The sequence below is a fragment of the Canis aureus genome, chromosome 10 (genome assembly GCF_053574225.1).
Source record: "Canis aureus isolate CA01 chromosome 10, VMU_Caureus_v.1.0, whole genome shotgun sequence".
Taxonomy (NCBI): domain Eukaryota; kingdom Metazoa; phylum Chordata; class Mammalia; order Carnivora; family Canidae; genus Canis; species Canis aureus.
Window position 1 is genome coordinate 67351108 of NC_135620.1, and position 22799 is coordinate 67373906.

Here is a 22799-nt window from a genome sequence, read left to right on the forward strand (position 1 = left end):
CTGACCTGCTTCTTCTGAACATGGATGGTCTCGAGACCAAAAGTGGATCCATCCAAGTTGAAAGTAGCTTCACAGAACTTAAGGGCAGGGAAAATGAGACTCATTTCCTTTGATTTGATCATGTCTTTGCAGTAGGAACAGGATCTTTCCTTACCAAACCTGGAAACTCAATCGGAGAATTATGCATTCTAGATACTTGCTTATTGTAAAAGTGATGCCTTCCAAAACTCTGTTGCAATATTGTAACCAAAAGAACATTCTGTCCCACCGAGCTTCTGGGTCAACTTGGCCTTAGAGTTCTAGAAGAGCCCACTCCTAAGAGCAGAGGAATGGTATGACTGGAAATTAGTCCTCTACAACACAGCAGGTAACACCCATGATTTCAGAATCCATTTAGTCACAGCCACCCAGCCTTCCCACTCAACCTATCACTTTTCCCTGAGAAAAGGAGAAACAAAGGAAGCCCCAGAGTTACTGAACTGCTGCCATGTAATAACACTATACTTGGTAATACTTAAATATTTTATTTAATCCTCTTGACAAAACCATATGGTACACATTCTAATACTTCCATTTTAAAAGTAGAGGGGGACTCCTTGGTGGCTCAGTGGTTGGGAATCTGCCTTTGGCTCAGGTCATGGTCCTGGGGTCCTGGGATTGAGTCTCTGCATCAGGCTCCCCGCAATGAGCCTGCTTCTCCCTCTGCCTATGTCTCTGCCTCTCCCTGCGTGTCTCTTGTGATAAATACACTCTTTAAAAATAATAAAATAAAAAACAAAAGTAGAAGAAGTAAGGCTTGTAGATATTAGATAAATTGCCGAAGGTAATAATAATAGTGGACAGTTAATGAGGGCTTCGGTTAATATGCGCTCGGTAATTTTTCTAATCATTTTATATGTATTAACCTATTTAATCCTTGTGACAATCCTATAGAACAGGTACTCTTCTCATTCCCTATTCTATTTACAAGAAATCTAAGGGGTAAAAAGTTAAATAACTTGCCAAAAGCCACTCAGCCAGTAGGTGACTAAGATTTTTTGCTGTGTCCATAGTTACTCTGAGATCCTACTCTTTTTTTTTTTTTTTTTTTTTTTTTTTTTTTTGAGATCCTACTCTTCAATGCTTCTCTTGGAACTATGATAGGGCTGACCTGCTTCTTCTGAACATCACTAATTGCTTGAAACTTCATGTGGCCATGATTTGCCCATCAAACTGAGTCTTTCACATGGATACCTGCAGGGATCAACTTGCTGTTTGGCTTTGGTCTGGGGCTGGATCTCCTGTCGTTTCCTCCCAATCCATACTTCCCCTCGTGGCTTACAAAGACACATGCCCATACCATGCCTGGAAGTTTGTCTAACCTAAATCATACAACTAAATATCCTTACAAATGGAGTATGAAGAACCCTACTAAATGGGTTTACTGACTTCATTCCTTTTTGTGGTAATGCTCTTCAACTTGTACATAATCTTACGTGTCTTAGAACTGTCAGGTCAAGAAGTATGCGTTAAGTGTTTATTGTCCTTACATCTTCATGTCTATTTCTGGAAACATTCTGGTGAGATTCACGATACATGTCTCTGAATGTTTACTCCCCCTCTCCAGATAACTGTAAATAGATCTAAGTCACGGCTTCCCGCTCTGTGTGTGGCCTTAAAACACACCTAAATTCATTCCATTGATTCTAACAGTTCCAGGTGGGAGCAGACGGGTAGTCTAGTAAAAATCCATCCCAGCTGTTGAAAAACAAAATAAAGCAAAGCAAATACTCTTGTTGCATGTCAGACTGTCACCTCTATTTAGGAAGCTCAACACAGCTCCTGCTACACTGAGGATACATGGGCATCCTGCTCAGTGAAGACTTTCATAGGGTTTGGTATTAGCCTCTAAGGGGTTTTCAGCCCTAAGACAGAAGGAACTCCCATTTAAATGCATCACGTCAGGCCACTGGGTCTCCCTTACCTTCATGCAATGCACGGCGAGCTAAAGCCTCAAATTCTTCAAAACTGTGGAGAAGGTAGCAGTGCTCTTCCTTTGGGGTGGAAGCCATGTCATTTAGTTCTCGAATGTTCCCTTGCCATATGCCAAACGTGAAGATCTCTACTCCAAAGTCTCGCAGGGATGCTGCGACTGGCCTGGGGTCTCCCCCATTGGAATATCCATCAGTAATGAGGAATATAACTTTTGTTGAGTTTTCTCTAGAGTGACGAAGAATTTGCTGTAATGAAATAAAGTTAGCATGAGTTGGTATTGTGTTGGCCTATGTGCTTCCCTTCTTACATAAAACAGCATTTGTGAAGATCGTTAGCATGTCACAAGAGGGAGAACAAACACGGATCATTGAGAGTAAAACAGAAATAGGCACAGGCTAGCACCTGCAATAGTCTTCTCACAGACCCACAAAAAAACCTAAAAGCGCTTACAATGGGTCATTATCATCAGTGGCAGCATGCTCATCACTGCCATGAACCTTGGTAATGAAGAGCAGCACATGTTTATGGAATGAGCTCTTACTCATATTATCACTTATTGTTAAAACTACTTTTTACAAATTTTCAGGCTCTCAACACACAAGCCAAATCTGAGTCCTACGTGTCTATTTCCAAGTATATCCAGCTAGCTGCCCATCCACCTAGTTAGCTGAACCATTCCATGATCATATATCAAAAGCCTACTTAGAAGAAAATGTAACAGAAAATGTCTTTTCCAGAGTTAATAATGGCCAACCTACTTTCCATATTTGTTTTTCCACTGCTCCTCCACAACTGTAGAATTCATTCAACCCTTCATCTTTCCTGGACCACCCAGCATTAGCACAAAATCAGCTGGTTTTGGTGCTGTCCTATCTTTATGAGAAAATACTGATTTATTCAATCTGACACTTGGGCTTTATTTTATTTTAGGACAAGTGAGTTGTCCTTTATAATGTTATATGTTATCCCTCCTCTATAGATAGAAGGGAATAAGTGAAACCTTTTTTTTTTTTTCTTTAAAGGCATCTATTTATTGCCATTGATGCTCCGTACATCAAACTGTGAAAGCACAAGGAATCCAGCGGTGAATCTGACATTGTAATTAAATTGGCTGTTTTGCTTTTCATCAGAACTGGATAGGAAAGATAAAGAAGTGCCAGGGTATGTTTTCTGGCAAGTTCTTAGAAAGAATTCAATGTCTATTAGGCAATAATTCATGTACATTCAGTAGGTAGGAAGAACGACAATCATATCCTATGTTTTGCTAAAATTAAAAGGAGATGATAGGATTTAAAAAAAATAACAGCCTCAATTCACTTTAAGGGGCAGACTCAGCTACAAGCTCCAGATTCTCTCAGATTGTAAGATCCATGTCTCCATTAATATATGATTCATAGCTATTTATTCTAATTTAACGACTCCTACCAAATGTTACTGCTGTTTGTGAGCTAAAGATAAAGCCATTAAACATGAATTTAAAGACAATTCAATCAAACTAAAAATGACTTTGGAAAACATCTGGAAAACCAGCAATTTGCAAAGAAGTATTCAAACACTTCACCTCCCTCTCTCAAAAGCCTACTACAGCTAAGGACCAAAGAGAATCCGAAACCAGCTTGAAGAAGCTCCTTCTGGCCAAATAAAGGGCAATCTGAGTATCAATAAAAATAATAATTGAGGTGAATTTAAACGCATCATACATATTTACATTTTATCACAAATATTTACATTTAAATGTGTATAAACATTTATAGTTTCAGTTAGATCACACTGCAGGTGAAAAGCCCTATTGGGATGCCTGGTTGGCTCAGAGGTTTAGCATCTGCCTTTGGCTTAGTTCCTGATCCTGGGGTCCCGGGATCAAGTCCCTCATCAGGCTCCCTGCATGGAGCCTGCTTCTCCCTCTGCCTGTGTCTTTACCTCTCTCTGTGTGTCTCTCATGAATAAATAAATGAAATCTTTAAAAAAAAGAAAAGAAAAACCCTATCAATAAAAACAATAATTGGAATGGCCTGAGATATACACACACCCACACACTTTTTTCATTCAGGACAACCTCTGAGGGGAAATCCAATGATCTGTGATGGGTGGCCTGAAGTGAGACATTATTCTATTTGTCTTTAAAGTTATACAACAGGCTTCGAAGGGTAACTTCTAGTTCCAGTAGTCCAAGATGTGGCAACTTGTGTTTATACTGGCTTTGCTTTTTACCACGTGATAAACTCTCCCTTTCTGAGTTGTTCTACTCTGAGATCATAACTTAACCTCCACAGACACTCCCCTAAGCTTCTGCTCATTTCGATTACTCTCTCTTCTACAAGACCATGGGAGCAAACTGTGAGCAAGACACTAAGAGAGTGAGAATTTGGATGGAAGTAGAGAGAGGGGAAAAAAAGCAAACGGTCTTGTTCAGTGTGGTACTCTGGACATTGTCCAGCACAGAGTACGTGTTCATAAGTATCTATTCAATGAATGAATTGAGGAGGGGGTGAATGGATAAACTCTAGGATACTCTGAAGACTGTTCTTGAGTGAGTTGGTCTTGAGGGAGCCGTAGGAATGTGCGGAATATTTGCGTGCACACACATAATTTATTTTGTATAGATTTGTACAAAAAAGATGAGGTTTTCTTGGTGTGCCTTTATTGTCCTTCTGAGCAAATACTATTTTATAACATTAATTTTGGCTCGCATCAATAATATTCCTTAACATTCAGGTTCGGATTTAGGGATTTAGCGGAGGTTTCTTGCCCTCCTGCTCATTGCATGCAAAACACATTAAGCTGTGATTCTATTTTTCTTCTCTTCTTGCAGGGAACTGGTAAGTATTTACAGGAACCATTATATCTGTTGGCACGACAATATATTAAGCTTAAAATAGTCAGAAGAATAGCAGGACTACTAGTCCAAGCAAAGAATTACACAAGATCTCGGTTTGGAATGCACTCTAAAAGACAGAGGAGGAGTGGATGATTTACTGAAAATATTTTACCCCTTTCCCCCAATCTTTCTGCTCTATCATACTTGAATAAAAACATAATTCAATAAAAACATTTTCATCCCACAGATCTAAGAAGTAAATAGATCTGTGGTAATGTTTGTGGAATGTGGTAGAAGCCTGGCACTTGATTCTCCTTTTAGTATTCCTGAAATAGTTTACATCATCTGCTCTCCTCTTGTAAGGCATTTTAGAAATAGAATTTTCTGGTCCAGACTATTGAATGAGCCAAACCCTCTGCTGCCCAAGTACAATGCAACATGGACTTCGTATGGCAAAAGGTTATCACCATCTGTATTGTATCAAGCCTCTGATTAGCTTGTATAAATATCTGGCAGGGAAGTAAGCTCCCCTTGTCCAGCAAAAGTCATTAGAATGATAAAAATGCAGGGTTGTGTAACATTGTTCTAACACCCGAGATCCATCACCATTACACAAGACTGCAACCCCACCCCTACCCCCCAAGGCAGGCCACAAGGGAACTGTTTTGAAAAATGGCCTTGAAAGAAGAAGAGAGGTCACCACAAATCTGACGTGGGGACCATATTTACCCTTGGGTTCCATTAATTAAAATACATGTAGATAAAATACCAACAACCCTCTGGCTCTCCACCATGGCCCCACTTGCCTGAAGAGAAGCTCAGAAGTCATCTTTGAAACTGTTTAAGTTGATACCTATTGTGACTCTATCAGAGCCACTCTCTTCCAGGGAGCCAGAAAGTAGTAAATACTGTGTTTCAACTTGTTTTCCACATATATTTTTTTCCTTGTTAGGAAACGTTAAGTACAAATAAGACATCATGAACTGCTTCTAATACTTTCGACATCCTTCAAATTCTAAGATTTCACCAAGCTGCATCTGTTAGCTCATATTTTTCATTTGAATACTCAAATATTCTTCAATTCAAGCAATGTTTACGGTCCCGTACTTTTGCATAACATTTCTGGGGAAGTTCTTCATCTGTTGGCTCATCATTTTCTGGACTTCCAATATTCTATCCGTTTTTTCACGTTTATCTCCTCTTCCTTCCTTTGGAGCTTGGTAGAAATGTCTGAAGCTTTTGTTCCCTACCACTGTCTGTGCTTTATGCACGCTTGTGTCTCTTCCTTTGCCCTTCTAATTAAGAATCAATTGAAAAAAAAAATGAATTGCATTTTATTTCTCTTGCGACAATATTTCTTTATCTTACATAGTCTTTCTTTCTTCCAGTTTCCCAGCCCAGTATGTCCTCATGTCAGTCTGTAGTCTATCCCCTTGTTGTTTTCTTTAAAGATTTTATTTATTTATTCATGAGAGACACAGAGAGAGGGGCAGAGACACAGGTAGAGAGAGAAGCAGACTCCACACAGGGAGCCCAATGCAGGACTCGATCCCGGGACCCCAAGATCACGCCCTGAGCCAAAGGCAGTCACTCAACTACTGAGCCACCCGGGTGCCCCTAGTTTATCCCCTTGTATCTCATCTTCATTTCACTGTGCTTTCTAGGATCTTGTTCTATTTTTCATAGGGAATTCTTGTACTTTATCTGTATCTTACATTCTATATTTTACTATATATAAATACTATATATATTTACATATAAATACATATTTTACTATATATATAAATAAATATATATATAAATACAGATAAAGTATCTGATCAAATAAAGTATTATTTGAAAACCAGGGGATGCCTGGGTGGCTTAGCAGTTGAGCATCTGCCTTCGGCTCAGCATCTTGGGATCCCAGGATCGAGTCCCGCATCAGGCTCCCTGCATGGAGCCTGCTTCTCCCTCTGCCTGTGTCTCTGCCCCTCTCTCTGTGTCTCTCATGAATAAATAAATAATTTTTTTTTTAAAGCAGAAGCTTTTCAAAGAAGCTGGAGGGAGAGGTTCTATCAGACAGCACAAGTAAAATAGATAGAACCTCATCCCAGGAGGAAAAATTACTATAAGCCAAGAGCAGGCCCATTGAAATAGTCTGTGAACCCAAAAACTGCAACAACAACTTGAAGATTTAGAAGAATACATAACTTAATACCAAGAGAGGAAGAAAGTAGTATAGTGCAGTGGGGATTGCATCACTAGGATTTAGGAAGTCACAGCCTCTATGAGAACAAGAATGGAAAGCCATGGAAAGAGAACAGGCTAAGAGGGAAACAGAGAAGTGTAGCACAGAGGATTTTATGAGAAAATTATGAAGGAAACACAAAACACAAGGAAAGACTTAAAAATCTACATTGTGGTAGTGAGATAAAATGTCAAAAATTCTAACTGATAAATTTAGTGCAAACTTTAATGTACAAGGCTGCTGACTAGTCTTACTTATAACTATAGAAATACAATTCCAAATAAATACTTCCAAACCAAATTCAAATAATACTCGAAGAATCTTTCTCCCTTATTCAATAAGGCTTATTACTCAAAGACAAAAATTGGTTAAAATTAGTAAATCCTTTGCTGTACTACAACATTGTAACTGTCCCAATTAAAAGAAAGTGATAACCCAAGATGCTAAAAGCACATTCAATAAAACTGATTTCTGCTATTTTAATAAAAAATTATGAATAAGACACCCCATTAATACAATTGTCTATTTCAAAGCAACACTATAAATCATGCTTAACTGTGAAACACCAGCTAATATCCTAATGAGATAAGAAGTGAATCTGTGATTCTATGTATTTTCACTATTATTTAAAATCCTTTTGAAATTCCCAGCCAAGGCAAAAAGACAGAAAACCAGAATAAATATTACACTTCTTAAAGATTTTTGCTGCTTCTTAAAAAATCAAAATTAGAAACAAGGAACAAACTGAAAATTCCATTCATCAAGCTTATCAAATAAAGTACTGAGGTCTTTATAAAAATCTTTTACACATCTCTAAGGAAAAATAAAGAAAAATAACAGAAATATAGGTGAGTGTTTTAACCAAAGAAAGCAAAGACAAAAAAATTCTATTTGTCAGAAAATGTACAGAACATTTAACTTCACTAACCAAAATAATGTATAACAGTAATACTACTTTTTCACTTCTCAAATAGCCAAAGACCTTCTTAATTAAAATTTGGTAATATTTATGGGGAAACAGATCTTCCTATTAGGGATGCAATGTGGACTGGTAATATTTGGAGTAATTGTGACAAGAGCTTTAAAAATTTCACACAATTTGAACTAAAATTCTACATCTAAAAATATCTTAAGGAAATAACTATGGATACATAGAAAAAAATAATTAAAAGGATACATAACCCAGAATAAAATGCAATATAAGAAAATGGAAACAGTATAAAATTCCAATAATATATATTGGTTAAAGAAATTACAGAGCAATCATGAAATATCATTACTATGATATTGCTGCATAATAATAAATTTTAAAAGTAACCAAATGTGACGATTTCATTACATTAGTGCACATGTATGTGTGCACATACTGCATGTGTGGGCATGTATGTATTAGTACGGCTGACAGTATATACATCAAAATGTTGACTATCTCCTGATAATGTATTTAGGGAGTTTTATTGACTTCTATATTGTAATTTTATATCATTTCTAAATTTTCCACTTTCTCCTCTCTATTCTTCCCCTAGGAAAGTCATGTGAACTCAGAACTTTGAGTCTCACCTATAGATAATGACCATTAAATCTATGTCAAATCAAACACTTTAACTCTCAAAATGAAGTTCCCTTGGCCCAGCGAATACCTTTGCCTGTGTTCCATAGAACTTTCAAACTCAACATATCCTCTCCATGAACAAATTAGGGTTCCTTTCTCCTGTTTTCAAGATACATCAAATGTGGCACCAGTGTCTATCCCATTGTACAAGTCTACATCCAGGAGCTATTATGATGACTCCTCTCTGATCTATCTCCTTTAGTAATCCATCCAGACTCATACCTTTATACTTCTGAATTATCTACCTACCTTGAAATCCTATATATCTAGCCTTGGTTCAGGTACTACTGTCTGGGTTATTGAAAAGCAAGAGTTCTTTCAGGTGTCTCTAGCTGAAGTTGCTCTTCTTTCAAACTCATTTTTGGACCTATCCTCAAAGCTATTATTCTGAAATAGTAATCCAATCATGTTTTAAAGCTTCCATTATTTTCCCTCTATCTATAAAGTTTAAATTTCTTTACATGTCCTTAGACTAATCAGTCCTATACTTCCAACCACATCCCCTGGCACACTCATCTCCTGTGTACTTCCTATGTTCCTCTCACACTATGTTCTCACCACACGGATCTATGTAAAGGTTTTGGAACATCCATTCTTTCCTTGTGTTTGCAATACTTGAAAGTTCTTTAAGATTTTATTTATTTATTCATGATGGACACACAGAGAGAGAGAGAGAGAGGCAGAGACATAGGCAGAAGGAGAAGTAGGCTCCATGCAGGAAGCCCGATGCGGGACTCAATTCCAGGACCTGAGGATCACACCCTGAGCCAAAGGCAGACACTCAAGTGCTGAGCCACCCAGGCATCCCAATACCTGAAAGTTCTTAACAAATCTTTCTCATCTCCTAATATGTCTATCTTAACTATTTTTTTAAAGATTTTATTTATTTATTTATTCATGGGAGGGTGGGGGGAGAAGGAGAGACACAGACAGAGGAGAAGCAGGCTCCATGCAGGGAGCCCGATGTAGGACTTGATCCCTGGATTCCAGGATTACACCCTAGGTCGAAGGCAGGCGCTATACCGCCGAGCCACCCAGGGATCCCCTCTATCTTAACTCTTATCGACCTTTCAAAATCTAGATCAAGGTTCACCTTGTCTTTGAAACTTTCCCAAATTCTTCTGCTGTGTAGAAAAGTCCAACTCAACGATTCCACAACATTCCATTACACTAACCCCATCATAATTGTAGTTAACTTATCTGACTATATCCCCAAGCTAAACAAAAGATACTCTATGGCAGGGATTAATTCTTATATTTTCACCTTGTTGATGATAAAAAAATAACTATGAAACAAGTGGATGAAAGAATCAATAAACGTGTGCTTTAGTTTTCACTAGTTATATGTTCAACATGAAGAATAAACTAATACGTTCTAAGCCAAACACTATTCTCACAGTAAATCCTTTTCTGCAGTTTGTGAAATGAAAACTCTTATAAATGTTATATCTAAACTTATTTCACCAAATCTGTATGAAGCCTATATTACATATGAGGCCTGTGCTAGGGTTTTTACTTTATACTACTTGATGATACAACAGAACCATTAACTAAAAACCAAACCAAAACTAAAACAATGACAAAAGTAACCTGGGAAGAATATTCTACAGTACCTAAGTTTTCCTATTTACATTATAATACAAAATAGATCATATTTAGGTATTTTTGTATGTCTCATTTAAGTATTTACTCAGACTTCACAGACTGCAATTCTAACATAAAAAAAAAAAAATCTTGGCTCAAATAACATTAGGCTATTTGTTACAGTCTAGCCAAATTACAGAAGAACCAGAGGGTCAAAAAAGAGCTTAAGCTTCAGATTTATGGTCACAGAGTTTTTCCACCCACATACATGCTTTCATTATTAAAACATGGACACAAATCATTATCAAATGGACCCAAAGGGACAGTACATCAAATTGGGAAATGGTGTGCACAGGAGTTGATGAGTAGCAGACTAAATTCAGACTGTAAAAACAAGAATAAATAGGCAAAAGACCAAGCAAACTTCCCATAATGCTGAATTCCACTATTCATTCTATAGACACACAAAGAATAAAGAAAATCTGAATAGCGAAGAGCATAGTCATCAGAATCCAAATAAAAATGAAAAAGAGCTAAATGACATGTCACTTTAGGCAAATTGTTAATTTGCTACAAAGATAAAATCAAACCCAACTTTACTATTAATTTCATTATGAATAAATGCATAAAGTGATTTCAGCTGACATGTTAAATGCCTATGCAAGTGACCAAGTAAGAGCCTTTAAAGTCAAAGATAATATGGAACTTATTCATGTTCTTCACATTAAGGAGGGCAAAGGAGAAAAAATAAAATGATCTCAAATGATATTTGGACATCAGTTTATAATTTTACAAATGACTGAGGAAAAAATATAGCAGCAATTACTTAATAACACAGTTATTAAAAACCAGTGGGCAAAATCATGTTTGAAACATTCTCACTAAATTCAGGAAGAAGACAAGAATGCCCCATCACTTCTATGGGAGAAGTCCAGCTAATCTAATGAGGCAGGAAAGAGATCTAAGTATAATTTAAAAAAATTATTCCTATTTCAAAAAAAATCAAATTGGAAGGAAATATTGAGAGATGTTGAGAGTGATGCATGAGAATATTTTAACTACAAAATTATGTAGTAACAGCTGACCAATAATCCTTGAAAATTGAACTGTGGTAGATCTACATGGCAAAATACATTTAAAAGGTAATTTTAGGTACCATACGGGAAAATTTTCATTAAAATAAAATAAATTAAATCAGATTATAAATTAGAAACTGCAGCTTTACTGCATATTTACATAATTATATATGCATTTACACATATACATAAAAAGAGATAAAACTATAATAGTTACTATATTTTCCTATTTTATCTAATATTATTAATGGGGACATAACTCCTATAAAAAAGGAAAGAAACAAAAATTATTTTTTAGAGAAACACATGCAAACGGAAGTTAGCAAAGACTTTGGTTACCCCCAAAATTAAAGGTATCTGCACAGTTTCAAGATAAAAATTCAGAAATGATGTTTTAACCACACTTGGCTGGCAATAAAAATTGGATATCAACTGTATTAGCTTAAAGAAAGTAGGAAATTTATTAGAAACATATAGAAATATCTCTTCAAATCCAAGAGCAGAGAGAAAGACTGAGCCCCAAGAGGGCCTAGAACCAGGGGAAACCTGGGTGGCATAGTTGGTTCATTGTCTGACTCTTGGTTTAGCTTGGGTCAGGTCATGATGTCAAAGCCTAGAGTTGAGTCAGAGTCCATGCTCAGCAGGGAACCTGTTTGAGATTCTCTCTCACTCCCCCTCTGCTCCTCCCACTCATGCTCTCTCTCTCTCTAAAATAATAAAGTTTTTGTTGTTTTGTTTTGTTTTATAAAGGGGAGGAACTGGAACTGGGAACATTCAAGCTGCAGAAACCAGTGGCTACTCCTCCAACCTTCCATCTGTGTCCTTCTAGTGCCATGTTGTATCTTGTCTCGGTTTTTATCAACACATCTTCATTCTCTCCTTACATTGATAGAATTCCTCTGGTTTTCTGTGCACAGTCTTAACTTTATATTCCCCACCTACTGGTCCCCCCACCCCAAAAAAACCTACTTTCTTGGAGCATTTTTATGCCCTACTTCAAATTCTCGAGAGAAAGAATATAAATGATCCATCTCAACCTCTGAATTGCCCCTCTCAATCCAAACAGAAAGGGGCAGCCTCTCTAGGTGGGCAAAGGACTCAGGACGGGTACGATTCTCAGTGAAAATGACTGGTGATTGACTCAGACTATAGAAGAAATGAGCTACAAAGAAAAGAGAGAATTGAATGCTATGCTTGGATTTATCCAGTAGAAAAACTGTTTTGAAACAGTTTATCAGAGTAAACTGTTCTTCCAGAAAAGCAGCAAATGCCAGGGAACAGCGTAGATTTTTGGGAGAATTCAACTGTAAAAAATTTCCTCAGAAAGCAGAAAAATCTTATTTATGAATCAAAGCTGTCAGGAAAGAAATGATGTCTTCTTACAAGGTATATTAATAGCATCTATGAAGAAAAAATTTATCAGAAGCTTAGACAATATAAAGGGCACAGATAACCTAACCACTACATTGCAAGTATTTTGGCTTCAGGAAAAACCTAACTTTTCAAAAGGCCAGATATACTTCAAATCAAATGTACTGACACGTGGAAATTCAAATGGGGTCGAGGTTGAGGGGAGATTTTAAGTTCATGAACCTACTGTGTATTTTATTTGTTATAGTTATCTTAAATTTATCAAAAAACACATTTAATTGGGATATGTATTAGCGTTCCAAATAAATGACACTTTGTTTTGCTTTTCTTTTTTTTGTCTGTTTTGTTTTGTATTTTGGCTTGTATAAATGACCACATCAATTACTATTCTAGAGCAAGACTCTGTATTTCATATATTTAAAAACAACAAGCCTGAAATTAAACCCCAAACGATTTAATGTTGAATAAATTAGAAGACCTATTATACATATCCTTAAATCATCTATCAGTGACTCTAGTAATGTACACATTTGTAATTACTCAAAAATGTTGACTTTTAAAACTACTTTGAGAGTAATATAGTCTGGTGGATTAACCTATTCTTATAATTTAATTACATGCTTGCACTTTCCACAGTGACAGTGTTCCCTAACTACGCACTAGATACATAAATAAATCTAGTTCATTGCCTAAGGTATTTAAAGAAAGATTTTTCCAAGCATTGATGATCATGGAGCTGATTGCTAAAGCGAGGGTTCTTTTTCCCTGAAGAAACAACTAGAATAGTCATAAGGAGATTTTCTTTTTGTTTTGTGATATGGGATGGCATACAAAAAAAAGAAAAAAACAGAATGTGATGATGCAGGGGAACACTGTGTATCCCAGATTAAGAGAAACTCAATTTAGTTTTGGAAGACCAAGTTTGGTATGGAGGTTTGGCATATACATGTATAAACTTAAGTTTGGGCCATATAATTTGAGAGAGGGAACTAGATGTACCTAGGACAAAAGAAATGAATTCTGTTGAGTCATATCTGTAGTTTAATCAGGAGTGTGAAGTTGAGTACTGACTATGGATTAGAGAAAGCTAAGAATACAGGAACTAGATAAATGAAGAGGACAGAAGCAGGTATGTTGCAAATAGAAGATGATCTTTCACTGCCTCAGTGCCTTGGTCTCTGCAATGGTTGGTAGACATATCTGTTAAGGCATATGAGGTGAGAGATGCAAGCCAGTGAAAATATATTACATAAAAGTGGCTCAGGAAAGTCAATTCCCTGGACTAAATGGGGGTCAAGGGGGTGGGGGATAAGGGTGATGACTTGGGACTAGTAGATGTTTAGAGAGTGTCCAAATGACAATCTCCAAATATTCACTCCTCCTGGTCCTGCATCTGCTCCATGTGGCCATCTGCTTGGTCATCCCCAGACCTAGTCCCCATGATGGCTGCCCTTTCTGCCTCAGGTCTTTGCAATGAACTTCGACGATAAGGATGTATCAGAGGGCCCTGCACCTACCAGATCTCCAGACAAGATAGCACAGGGTAGTACTACCTGGTGGTTAAGAATTTAGACGCTGGCTCAGACTGCCAGGATGTGGATCCCAGTACCTTGACTTACCAGCAGCATAACTTCGGTCAAATTACTTGTATTCTCCGTGTCTCAGTTTCCTCATCTGTACTTGGGGATAATTCTAACCTATTGGGGGAGATTTTGCTCTTGCAAGGATTTAATGAATTCATCTGGGGAAAAGGGCTTAGAGTGGTACCTGACAAGCAACAATTACTCATCATCATTATCATGATTAGTAAAAGAAATTGCTAGCGTGTTGCTGGAATATGTCAAATAGATAAGCCAGACAATAAAACCAGCATTTTGTTCAAAGCTGTGAATGAAAACAAATAATCCTGTTTGTGGAGGCTGAGAACATAGGTCAGGGGATTTAGGAAAACTAAGACTTTATAACCAATGATGATACAGCCCCACCAGAGGCAGGAAGGAGGTGATAAATGCCCTGGACAGAAAAACAGGAAAATAACTGCTTGACCTTTGCTGTTATGAGGATGACGTTGGAAGATTGGTTAAAGGACAGTGTGGACCTGATGTGGAGAGGGAATGCAAATTCACAATTCAGATGCCTGGAGAGTCCCTTCTGAACTCACTGCATGCAGTTCTCCACAGAGATGCTGTGGAGCCTGCCCCCTTGACCAGATTTGGGGGCGTAGGTGGGGTTGCAGGTAGCGATTCACACCTGCCTGAGATTCTACTCAACACTTTATATTGTTCCCTTAGGAAAATGGTCTGAGAGGTGAATTTGCTAAAATTATTATACTTTCAAAAGTCAGGCACCTCCTAAACAGTCCTTTGAGAAGATGTCATAAGCATCCTTTCGTTAGAGTTTGAAATCAGATAAGCACAACAGTATCCTTGATATACTAAAATTTAAAATGCTAAATATATGAAGATATGTCTTTTCCAGAACTCCAAGGTTATAATAAACATCACTTTTTTTATCCTGGAGCATATATAAAATCAAATAAGATGTGACCTTTGTCCTCATCAAGCAGAAGGGAGACAAACATCCCATCCCCTCCAGAACAAGTGCTATGATGGATTTACTACACTGTTTCCCTATAATTTCCTTATTTAATCAGGTATGTCCCTATAGTGTTCCTCCGCATTTGGGCAACATGTCAGATCGATGAATATGGATTACTCTCCAATCCCTGCAAAGTTGTCTATTGCTAGGACTGCAACAATCTCTGTCTATAAATCCTGATAGTAGGTCTTATGCCTTGAAACTGTAGGAGAAAAAGGAAATTTTGAAAGAGTAAAAGTAATAAAAAATAAAGAAAAAGCAGGTGCCTGGGTGGCTCAGTCAGTTAAGCATCTGCCTTCAGCTCAGGTCAGGAGCCTGCATTTCCCTTTCCTCCCGGCTCATGCTCTCTCTATGTCTGTCTGTCTGTCTCTCTCTCAAATAAATAAATAAAACATTTAAAAGAAAGGAAAGAAAGAAAAGGAAAGGAAAGGAAAGGGAAGGGAAGGGAAGGGAAGGGAAGGGAAGGGAAGGGAAGAGAAGAGAAGAGAAGAGAAGAGAAGAGAAGAGAAGAGAAGAGAAGAGAAGAGAAAAAAGAAAAGAAAAGAAAAGAAAAGAAAAGAAAAGAAAAGAAAAGAAAAGAAAAGAAAAGAGAAAAGAAAAGAAAGAAAGAAACCAATGAGCCATTGGTGCTTCCTGGATTTGTGGGCTACCAGATGTGGTCAGAGGGCAAGCTTTGGTGCCTGGAGACCACTCTGCCCACTTGCAGAGGAGGTGACAGTGACAGAGAATCGATGCCTTCCACAGAGCAGCTCTGAACAGTGACAGGTGAGAGTAGGTCTGTAAATGCCATAGATCCTCCTCAGTTGTGGTTACTCTACGGCTGGAACTCCATGCTGCCCCCTACCCCACACCCCTGGGGGAGTTTAGCTCTAGTTACCTTTCTTATTGTTGGTTCCTATCTCATGTTCCTAAAGTTTAGTAGGATCACCTCCCAAACAAGCAACTTGCTCTTGAACCCTCATCTTAGGTTCTTCTGCTTCTGGTGCCCCCAAAACTGTGACATTGGCCATGCCTCTGGCTTGCTTCTTCTCCATTAAGTAGGCACAGAGGCAACTGAAAGCTTCTGCCCAAGTAAATTTCCAACCAGTGTGTAAGATGCTAGTCTCGTCTCTTCTTTACTGAGTTGCTGGAAAGGAAAGTATTCCATGAGGGGCAGAGAGATCTGCTTTCAGCCTGAACCCTGCTCTCCCCAGGATCCCAATGCCTGTTCTGCTTCTCCGTCTCTGTTTACCTCTCACTCCTCAATCCTTTAGTGATAGAGACTAGAGCTGGGTGCTAGGCATGGGGGTGAGGGCCAGTTGATTTTGTAGGATCTCTTCTGCACTGTGAACTCTGAGTGAATATAGCGTTCTCAGTTATTGATGGCTCTCTTAAAAATGTGGAATGCTCAGTGTTCTTTTGTTTTGTTGAAGATTTTATTTATTTATTTGAGAGTGAGAAAGAGAGAGAGAAAGAGAGAGCATGAGTGGGGGAGAGGGGCAGAGAGAGTAGACTCTCTGCTGAGTAGGGAGCCAGATATGGGGCTCAGTCCCAAGACCCCAATTCCAGGATCCCGAGATCATGACCCAAGCTGAAGTCAGATGTTTAACTGACTGAGCCACCCAGGTGTTCCTCGATGTTTAAGCCATGGGTCCTGGTGCCAAATCTGAGACAAGAGAGTCCCACATAACTTCTGCTGCAGGTGAGTATTTACAATACAGATTTTGAGGCCACCTGGGTGGCTCAGTGGTTGAGCATCTGCCTTCAGCTCAGGTCGTGATCCCAGGGCCTGGGAGTGAGTTCCACACCAGGCTCCCCACAGGGAGCCTGCTTCTCCCTCTGCCTGTGTCTCTGCGTGTCTCTCATGAATAAATAAAATCTTTAAAATAAAATAAAATGCAGATTTTTACTACTGACTAGATTAAAAAAAGCCTAAATTTTGGTATCTTTATTGCTAGAAAATTCCAACAAAATAACTGCCTGAAATCATTACTTTTGAAGCAACATTTAAAAGCCAAGCATGCATATTTTGAAGGAAATCGTGACTAAAAAGAGAGCAATCTTGGCTAGAAAGATGTGAAAAATGTGAAAAACATAAACAAAAATTGCTTAACTTCTTTCAAAGTGAATTTCAGATTCATCTGGAAAGGTAAAGCCTATAAAATAGGATTAAAATGACAAGGCTTGCAGATATGACTCAACTGGTGTAGGTCAAAATATGTGAGCCAAGCTGAAAGAAATGCCAGGATCAAAATACACCATCAAACAACACATCTGAATGTGCCTGAACATTCTCATCAACAACAGCAGGCAAACAGACTGTCTTTTACTGCACAGGACCAAAAAAAAAAAAAAAAAAACACACACACACACACAATAAAAAAAAAATGAAGCTTGAGAGTTAGAGAATTAATTGAGGAAAATGGGTCCTTTGAGGCAACCATTTCATTTACATGTGATAACATTACAGGGTTAGAGCCCTTCTTCCCTGAGAATGTTCTTTGATGAGAATTACCAGCCTGAGTGAGAGACACTGACAGGGCAGTGGGTGAGCATCCCTCTCGGTGTGTGACAAGACAGAGGAGGGCCACATTCTCCAGACCTCTCAGCAAGGTGATGGAGTCTGTTTCGCCCACCATCTGTGGCCTCACCACCCTGCTCTGCAGCACATCATGGCCAGCTGTCTAGTGACAGTGTCCCCTCCTCAGTGAATAACTAGCTTGCCAAGCCATGGGGAAAAAAAGAAAAGCCACTATCTTCTGTGTGCAGAGTTGTACATGAATCTGGATTCTCAAGATCCAGTGTGGCACTAGGAGAGTGAGTAACAGGTCTGGAGGGCCAGTGCTTTCAACTCAGTAGATTCACCTAAGAGACTCAATGCTACAGCATTTGGCATCTGATGAAGAAAAGACTAGAATTGTATCATTTCAATTTCTTGATAATAAAAGTGCCATTTTATTTCTTTTTTTTTTTTCTAGTTTCTGTGTGGAGTATCAGCCATCACTTACCCCCCAGCCCCGCTACGTCACCATTTCTCACTCTTCTCCTGGGGAAGAAGGTTTTCCCCAGCCGCTCCTTTTCTCCTTCTCTTTAGCCTTTGGCTGCCAGGAAAGAGCTCTCTCAGTTTTACAAAGGCGAGCTCCCATGGGCCTAGAACTGTCTGTTCCTGGAGAGGCAAGTCCATTTAATTTAAGATTCAATATCAGAAAGCTATACAGCTAAGCCACAATCTCCATGAGCAGGAGACAAGGGCATGTTTGATTCTCCACCTGTCTTTGTACGTTGTTTTATAATCCAATTGATCTAGAACTCGGGAGAGGTGAAGAAAGGTATAATTTACTGAGCCCTCCCATACCATAGCCAGATTGTTTCTAAATTTTGCCTACTCCAAGTAATGCTGGGATGAATGTCCTTTTACAGGAATCTTTGAGTATGTCTTAAGTTAATCGTTTGTAAGAAATTCCTTGGATTGGTGGTAATTACTTTGTTTAAGATTTTCTTACTTTGAAGTCTGTAAACATACTGACAATTTATCATATTGCTCTCGAAATATGCTCTGAAGTTTTAAATATATAGATGTATCATGAATGTTCTACATTGAGAAGATATTGAAGACACAAGCAAAAAGGATAAAGACTTGGTGGAAGGTCTTCTTTGGCTGAGGGAAGAGACCCTCACTCTAATACGCACAAGGAAGTATGGGTGCACATGAGTTTAGAGGTGGAGCTGATGGAAACTTGAAAAAGTTCATATCTGAGAAAATTTAAGTGTATATATCTTAACCACATACATACATTTTAAATATCACCTTTGAAATTGTTTTAAAAACTAAATCTAAGAAATAGTGAAAGGGATTATAAGGGAAAGGAAGGGAATTGAGTGGGAAAAATTTGAGAGGGAGACAAACCACGAGAGACTCCTAACTCTAGGAAACAAACAAAGGGTTGCAGAAGGGGAGGTGAGCGGGGGGGATGGGGTAGCTGGGTGATGGGCACTGAGGAGGGGACTTGATGGGATGAGCACTGCATGTTATACTGTATGTTGGTAAATTGAATTTAAATTTTAAAAAAATGTAAAAACAAAACAAAAAAACCAAAAAACCTACATTTTTGCATTAGCAGCCAATATATCCTAACCAGTGTTGTGGGATGGGCAATACACAATGAAGGCTATTCGTAGTGGTTCCCCAGGAATGAAGGAAATAGTGCATCGAACACATGTATCTATCTACCTACCTATCTATAATATATTTTATATATTCTAGTAGCAACTTACAACTGGAAAAATATCCAACTTGGACCTTCCTTATTCAGCGACTGAGTAAATTCACCAAGTTAACTAGCTTTACTTAGTAAATGGTTCAATCATGGAATAGGTCCTACAAAGAACTTTCTTCAACATGTTTCTCTCTACTAATATTGCAGAAAGTTATTTTTTTCCCTTAATTTTGCATTACATCTATTCACATCTAGAAACAAAGTAGCTAGCACTATTACAACATACATAGTAATGAGACTCTATCCTCAAGTGGGTAGCTTTCACATTTCCTGCACCTCTGAAAGAAATATATGCTCTGATTTGAAAAAAAAAATCTTTATTGCTTAACTATTTCTACAAATAAACAGCAACTGCTTGATGACCTCATGAGGACAGATGGCAAAGACGATGCGTACTTTAAAAATTGTCTTATGAAGATTGATAAGAAAACACACCTTAATGTGTTGCAGATTTCACCTTCTGACCACTATCATTCATTTCAAGTGAAGCACTGTGACAACACCCAAAGCACATCATCAGCTCTCCCAGAGTTTTCCCCATCCACAATTGGCCTCCAAACCAGAGCAGGTTACCGTATGTAAGCAGAGTCTATGCCAGAAATCCATTCTTCATATGGTCTGGGGAGCTTTAGAGAACAGTCTCAAAAATCAGGGAAAGGCAGACACAATACAGAACAGGAAATTCCTTGTAATGTAGATGTCTCTTGACCTGACAGCTTACTCTAGAAAAGCCAAGGAAGCTACCATGTTTTTCTGAGAAATGTTAACCTGGGTTCATTAAATAAATGATAAAACACTGATTTTATTTTGTAGGATGCATTTTTCCCATCACATTCGGTATACTATTTGATTTGGAAGTGGATGCCACATTATTTAGAAGCTTCTGGTTTCTGGGAAACTAACACAAGACGGTTTTGTTGCCAAAATGTAAATGGATTGCTCTGGAACTTTGATAGTTTTTACTACAAGAAGTGTAATCTAGCACAAGGATGAAAATGTTTCAGTCAGGCAAGGCCTGACTCTTCTAGCTTGAGCTGAGTCAGGCCAGTGCCATTTGCAGAAGAAATGAAGTGGGATTTCTACAATTTCCCTGGTTAGACTCATGCTCTTCCAGGCACACCAGTATGGCAAAGGCTGCTTAACCTCTTCAAGGATGGGCATGAGCCCAAGCTGTCCCGAAAGAGATCTACACAGAAGTATTTTTTCTTTTTCTTTTTTGTGGGAAGTGCTTTAATTCTTTTTTAATATTTTATTTAATGTTTTATTTCAATTTGCCAGCATATAGTATAACACTCAGTGCTCATCCCATCAAACGTACATAAAAATATTATGTGGATTGCCACAGAGTCTCCTTAATAATGGTACTATCTTTGCCCTGTGCTCCTCCCCGGGGTCTGGCATAAGGCCCTGATAGTAGGAGCTCCAACAGCTATCTTAAACCACTGAGGTGACCTATAGATGGTGGAGCAGAAAGAAGAGACTCTGGATCCCTGAAAACATCACAGACCTATGATATTAGAATTTTCTTACAATTTTCAAAACAATTTGAGACAGAAATAAATGTTTATTGTGTTCAAGCCAGTGGCACTTTAGATTTTTCAATTACATCCAGCTAAACCTACTTTTAGCTAATTCACTGGTTTATAAGGAAGCTCAGAAGGTAAACTAGAAAGGATTACACCATTTCAGGGTCCGCCCATGATTGGTGTGTTAGACCACGGAGTAGCAGTCAAGGACCAGGAAAGGAAATCCCATGAGCCAAGTGGGGACTCTGATGAACTGAGACAAATCCCACCCAGAATTGCTACATATTCCAATTAGTCAAGAGTAAGACAAAAAGATTTTTTTTGAATGCTATCTTCCGATTTTAAAATATCTGTTAGAATTAGAAAATAAATTGTATGGAAGGGGTGAGGGAGGAAAAAAGGAAATATATATATACACACACACACATATATCCAAATGAATGCATCCATTGAATTAAAAGGCCTAAAAGCCACTATTTAGGTCTTCTGGGCTTGAGTGTTTGGCTTTATGTCTTTTTTAAAAAAAGATTTATTTATTCATGAGAGAGAGAGAGAGAGAGAGAGAGGCAGAGACACAGGAGGAGGGAGAAGCAGGCTCCATGCTGGGAGCCTGATGTGGGACTCGATCCCGGGACTCCAGGATTGCGCCCTGGGCCAAAGGCAGGCGCTAGACCACTGAGCCACCCAGGGATCCCCAGGCTTTATGGCTTACGTAACACTTTTGCAATTCTAGAAATGGAATCCACCACTTCTCCCTAGATTTTGATATAACCCAAGACATGGAGGTAACATGGTAAAATGTGGGTGAGGATAGGAAATGGCAGGGAGGGGAGGAAAAAGATGACAAGTCAGAGGACTGGATTGACTGTGACATTTACTTAGTTTTGTGATGAGCATTTAGTTATCCAACTTCTTCTAGAATCTGATGCTGCTCCTGTAAAACTTGACTCTGCACAACGGATTCTGTAAAATCCTAACATGAAAGCACTTGGTGCATTATAAACCACTTTACAAATTAAAGGTATATTTGATCAAGAATGAATATATTTAATAATTCCATGGCCACTATGAAGAGAGAGCCTCTCTGAGCACATTTGTGCCAGGAGGACCTGGTAGGGGGCAGGGGATGGGAGAGCCTTTCCTATCCTTTGACCATGGAAGTGAACTAGAACAGAACAGTCCAACCTCTCTCTGTGTCTAGGCATTCAGGTCTTAGACCAAGAGTTCTCATGCTACATTTCAACCAAACATAACATACCACTGGCAGCCAATAATGATAACAGAAGCAATAGGTGTACATTTTTTAAATAAACCTGTAATAATATAATACAATGCCCTATGTTCTGGGAAAAACAAAACTAACACATGCAAGTGGTAGATTCAGAAGACATTTGGATTCAATATTTGAGATTTGCTCTCTCTTCTTCAAATATGGAATTCTGGTACCATTTTTGCCTGGGAAATATACATCAGGTCTGGATCTACTTTATGCACCTAGGACTCATTCAATTCACACTTCTAAAGTTTGGATGGGATTACAAAACAAGTTCCAAGCGCAAAAGGAGAACTGCTTAAAAGTTTAAGAAACACCAAAGAGGAAACATTTCCAGAGCTACATTTAGGAATAGAGCTTTTCAGCACTGGAAAAAAAAAAAAAAAAAAACTTAGCTTCTGCATCCATGAGCAACTCTTGACATCTAAATCACGTTCTGAGTTTGGGACAGCTGAATCCACTGCAGACTGTATGACTCCCC

At 38.4% G+C, this 22799-nt stretch overlaps 1 protein-coding gene across 3 annotated transcripts in view; it reads right to left on the reverse strand.

The window, feature by feature from the left end:
- SVEP1 (sushi, von Willebrand factor type A, EGF and pentraxin domain containing 1) overlaps window positions 1–22799 on the reverse strand; it is a 182151-nt gene that overhangs the window by 153655 nt on the left and 5697 nt on the right. For all 3 annotated transcript variants that reach the window (XM_077912880.1, XM_077912879.1, XM_077912878.1), the window contains exon 2: window positions 1964–2219. In XM_077912880.1, coding sequence (XP_077769006.1) covers window positions 1964–2219 — 256 coding nt within the window. The remainder of the gene's footprint in view (window positions 1–1963; window positions 2220–22799) is intronic.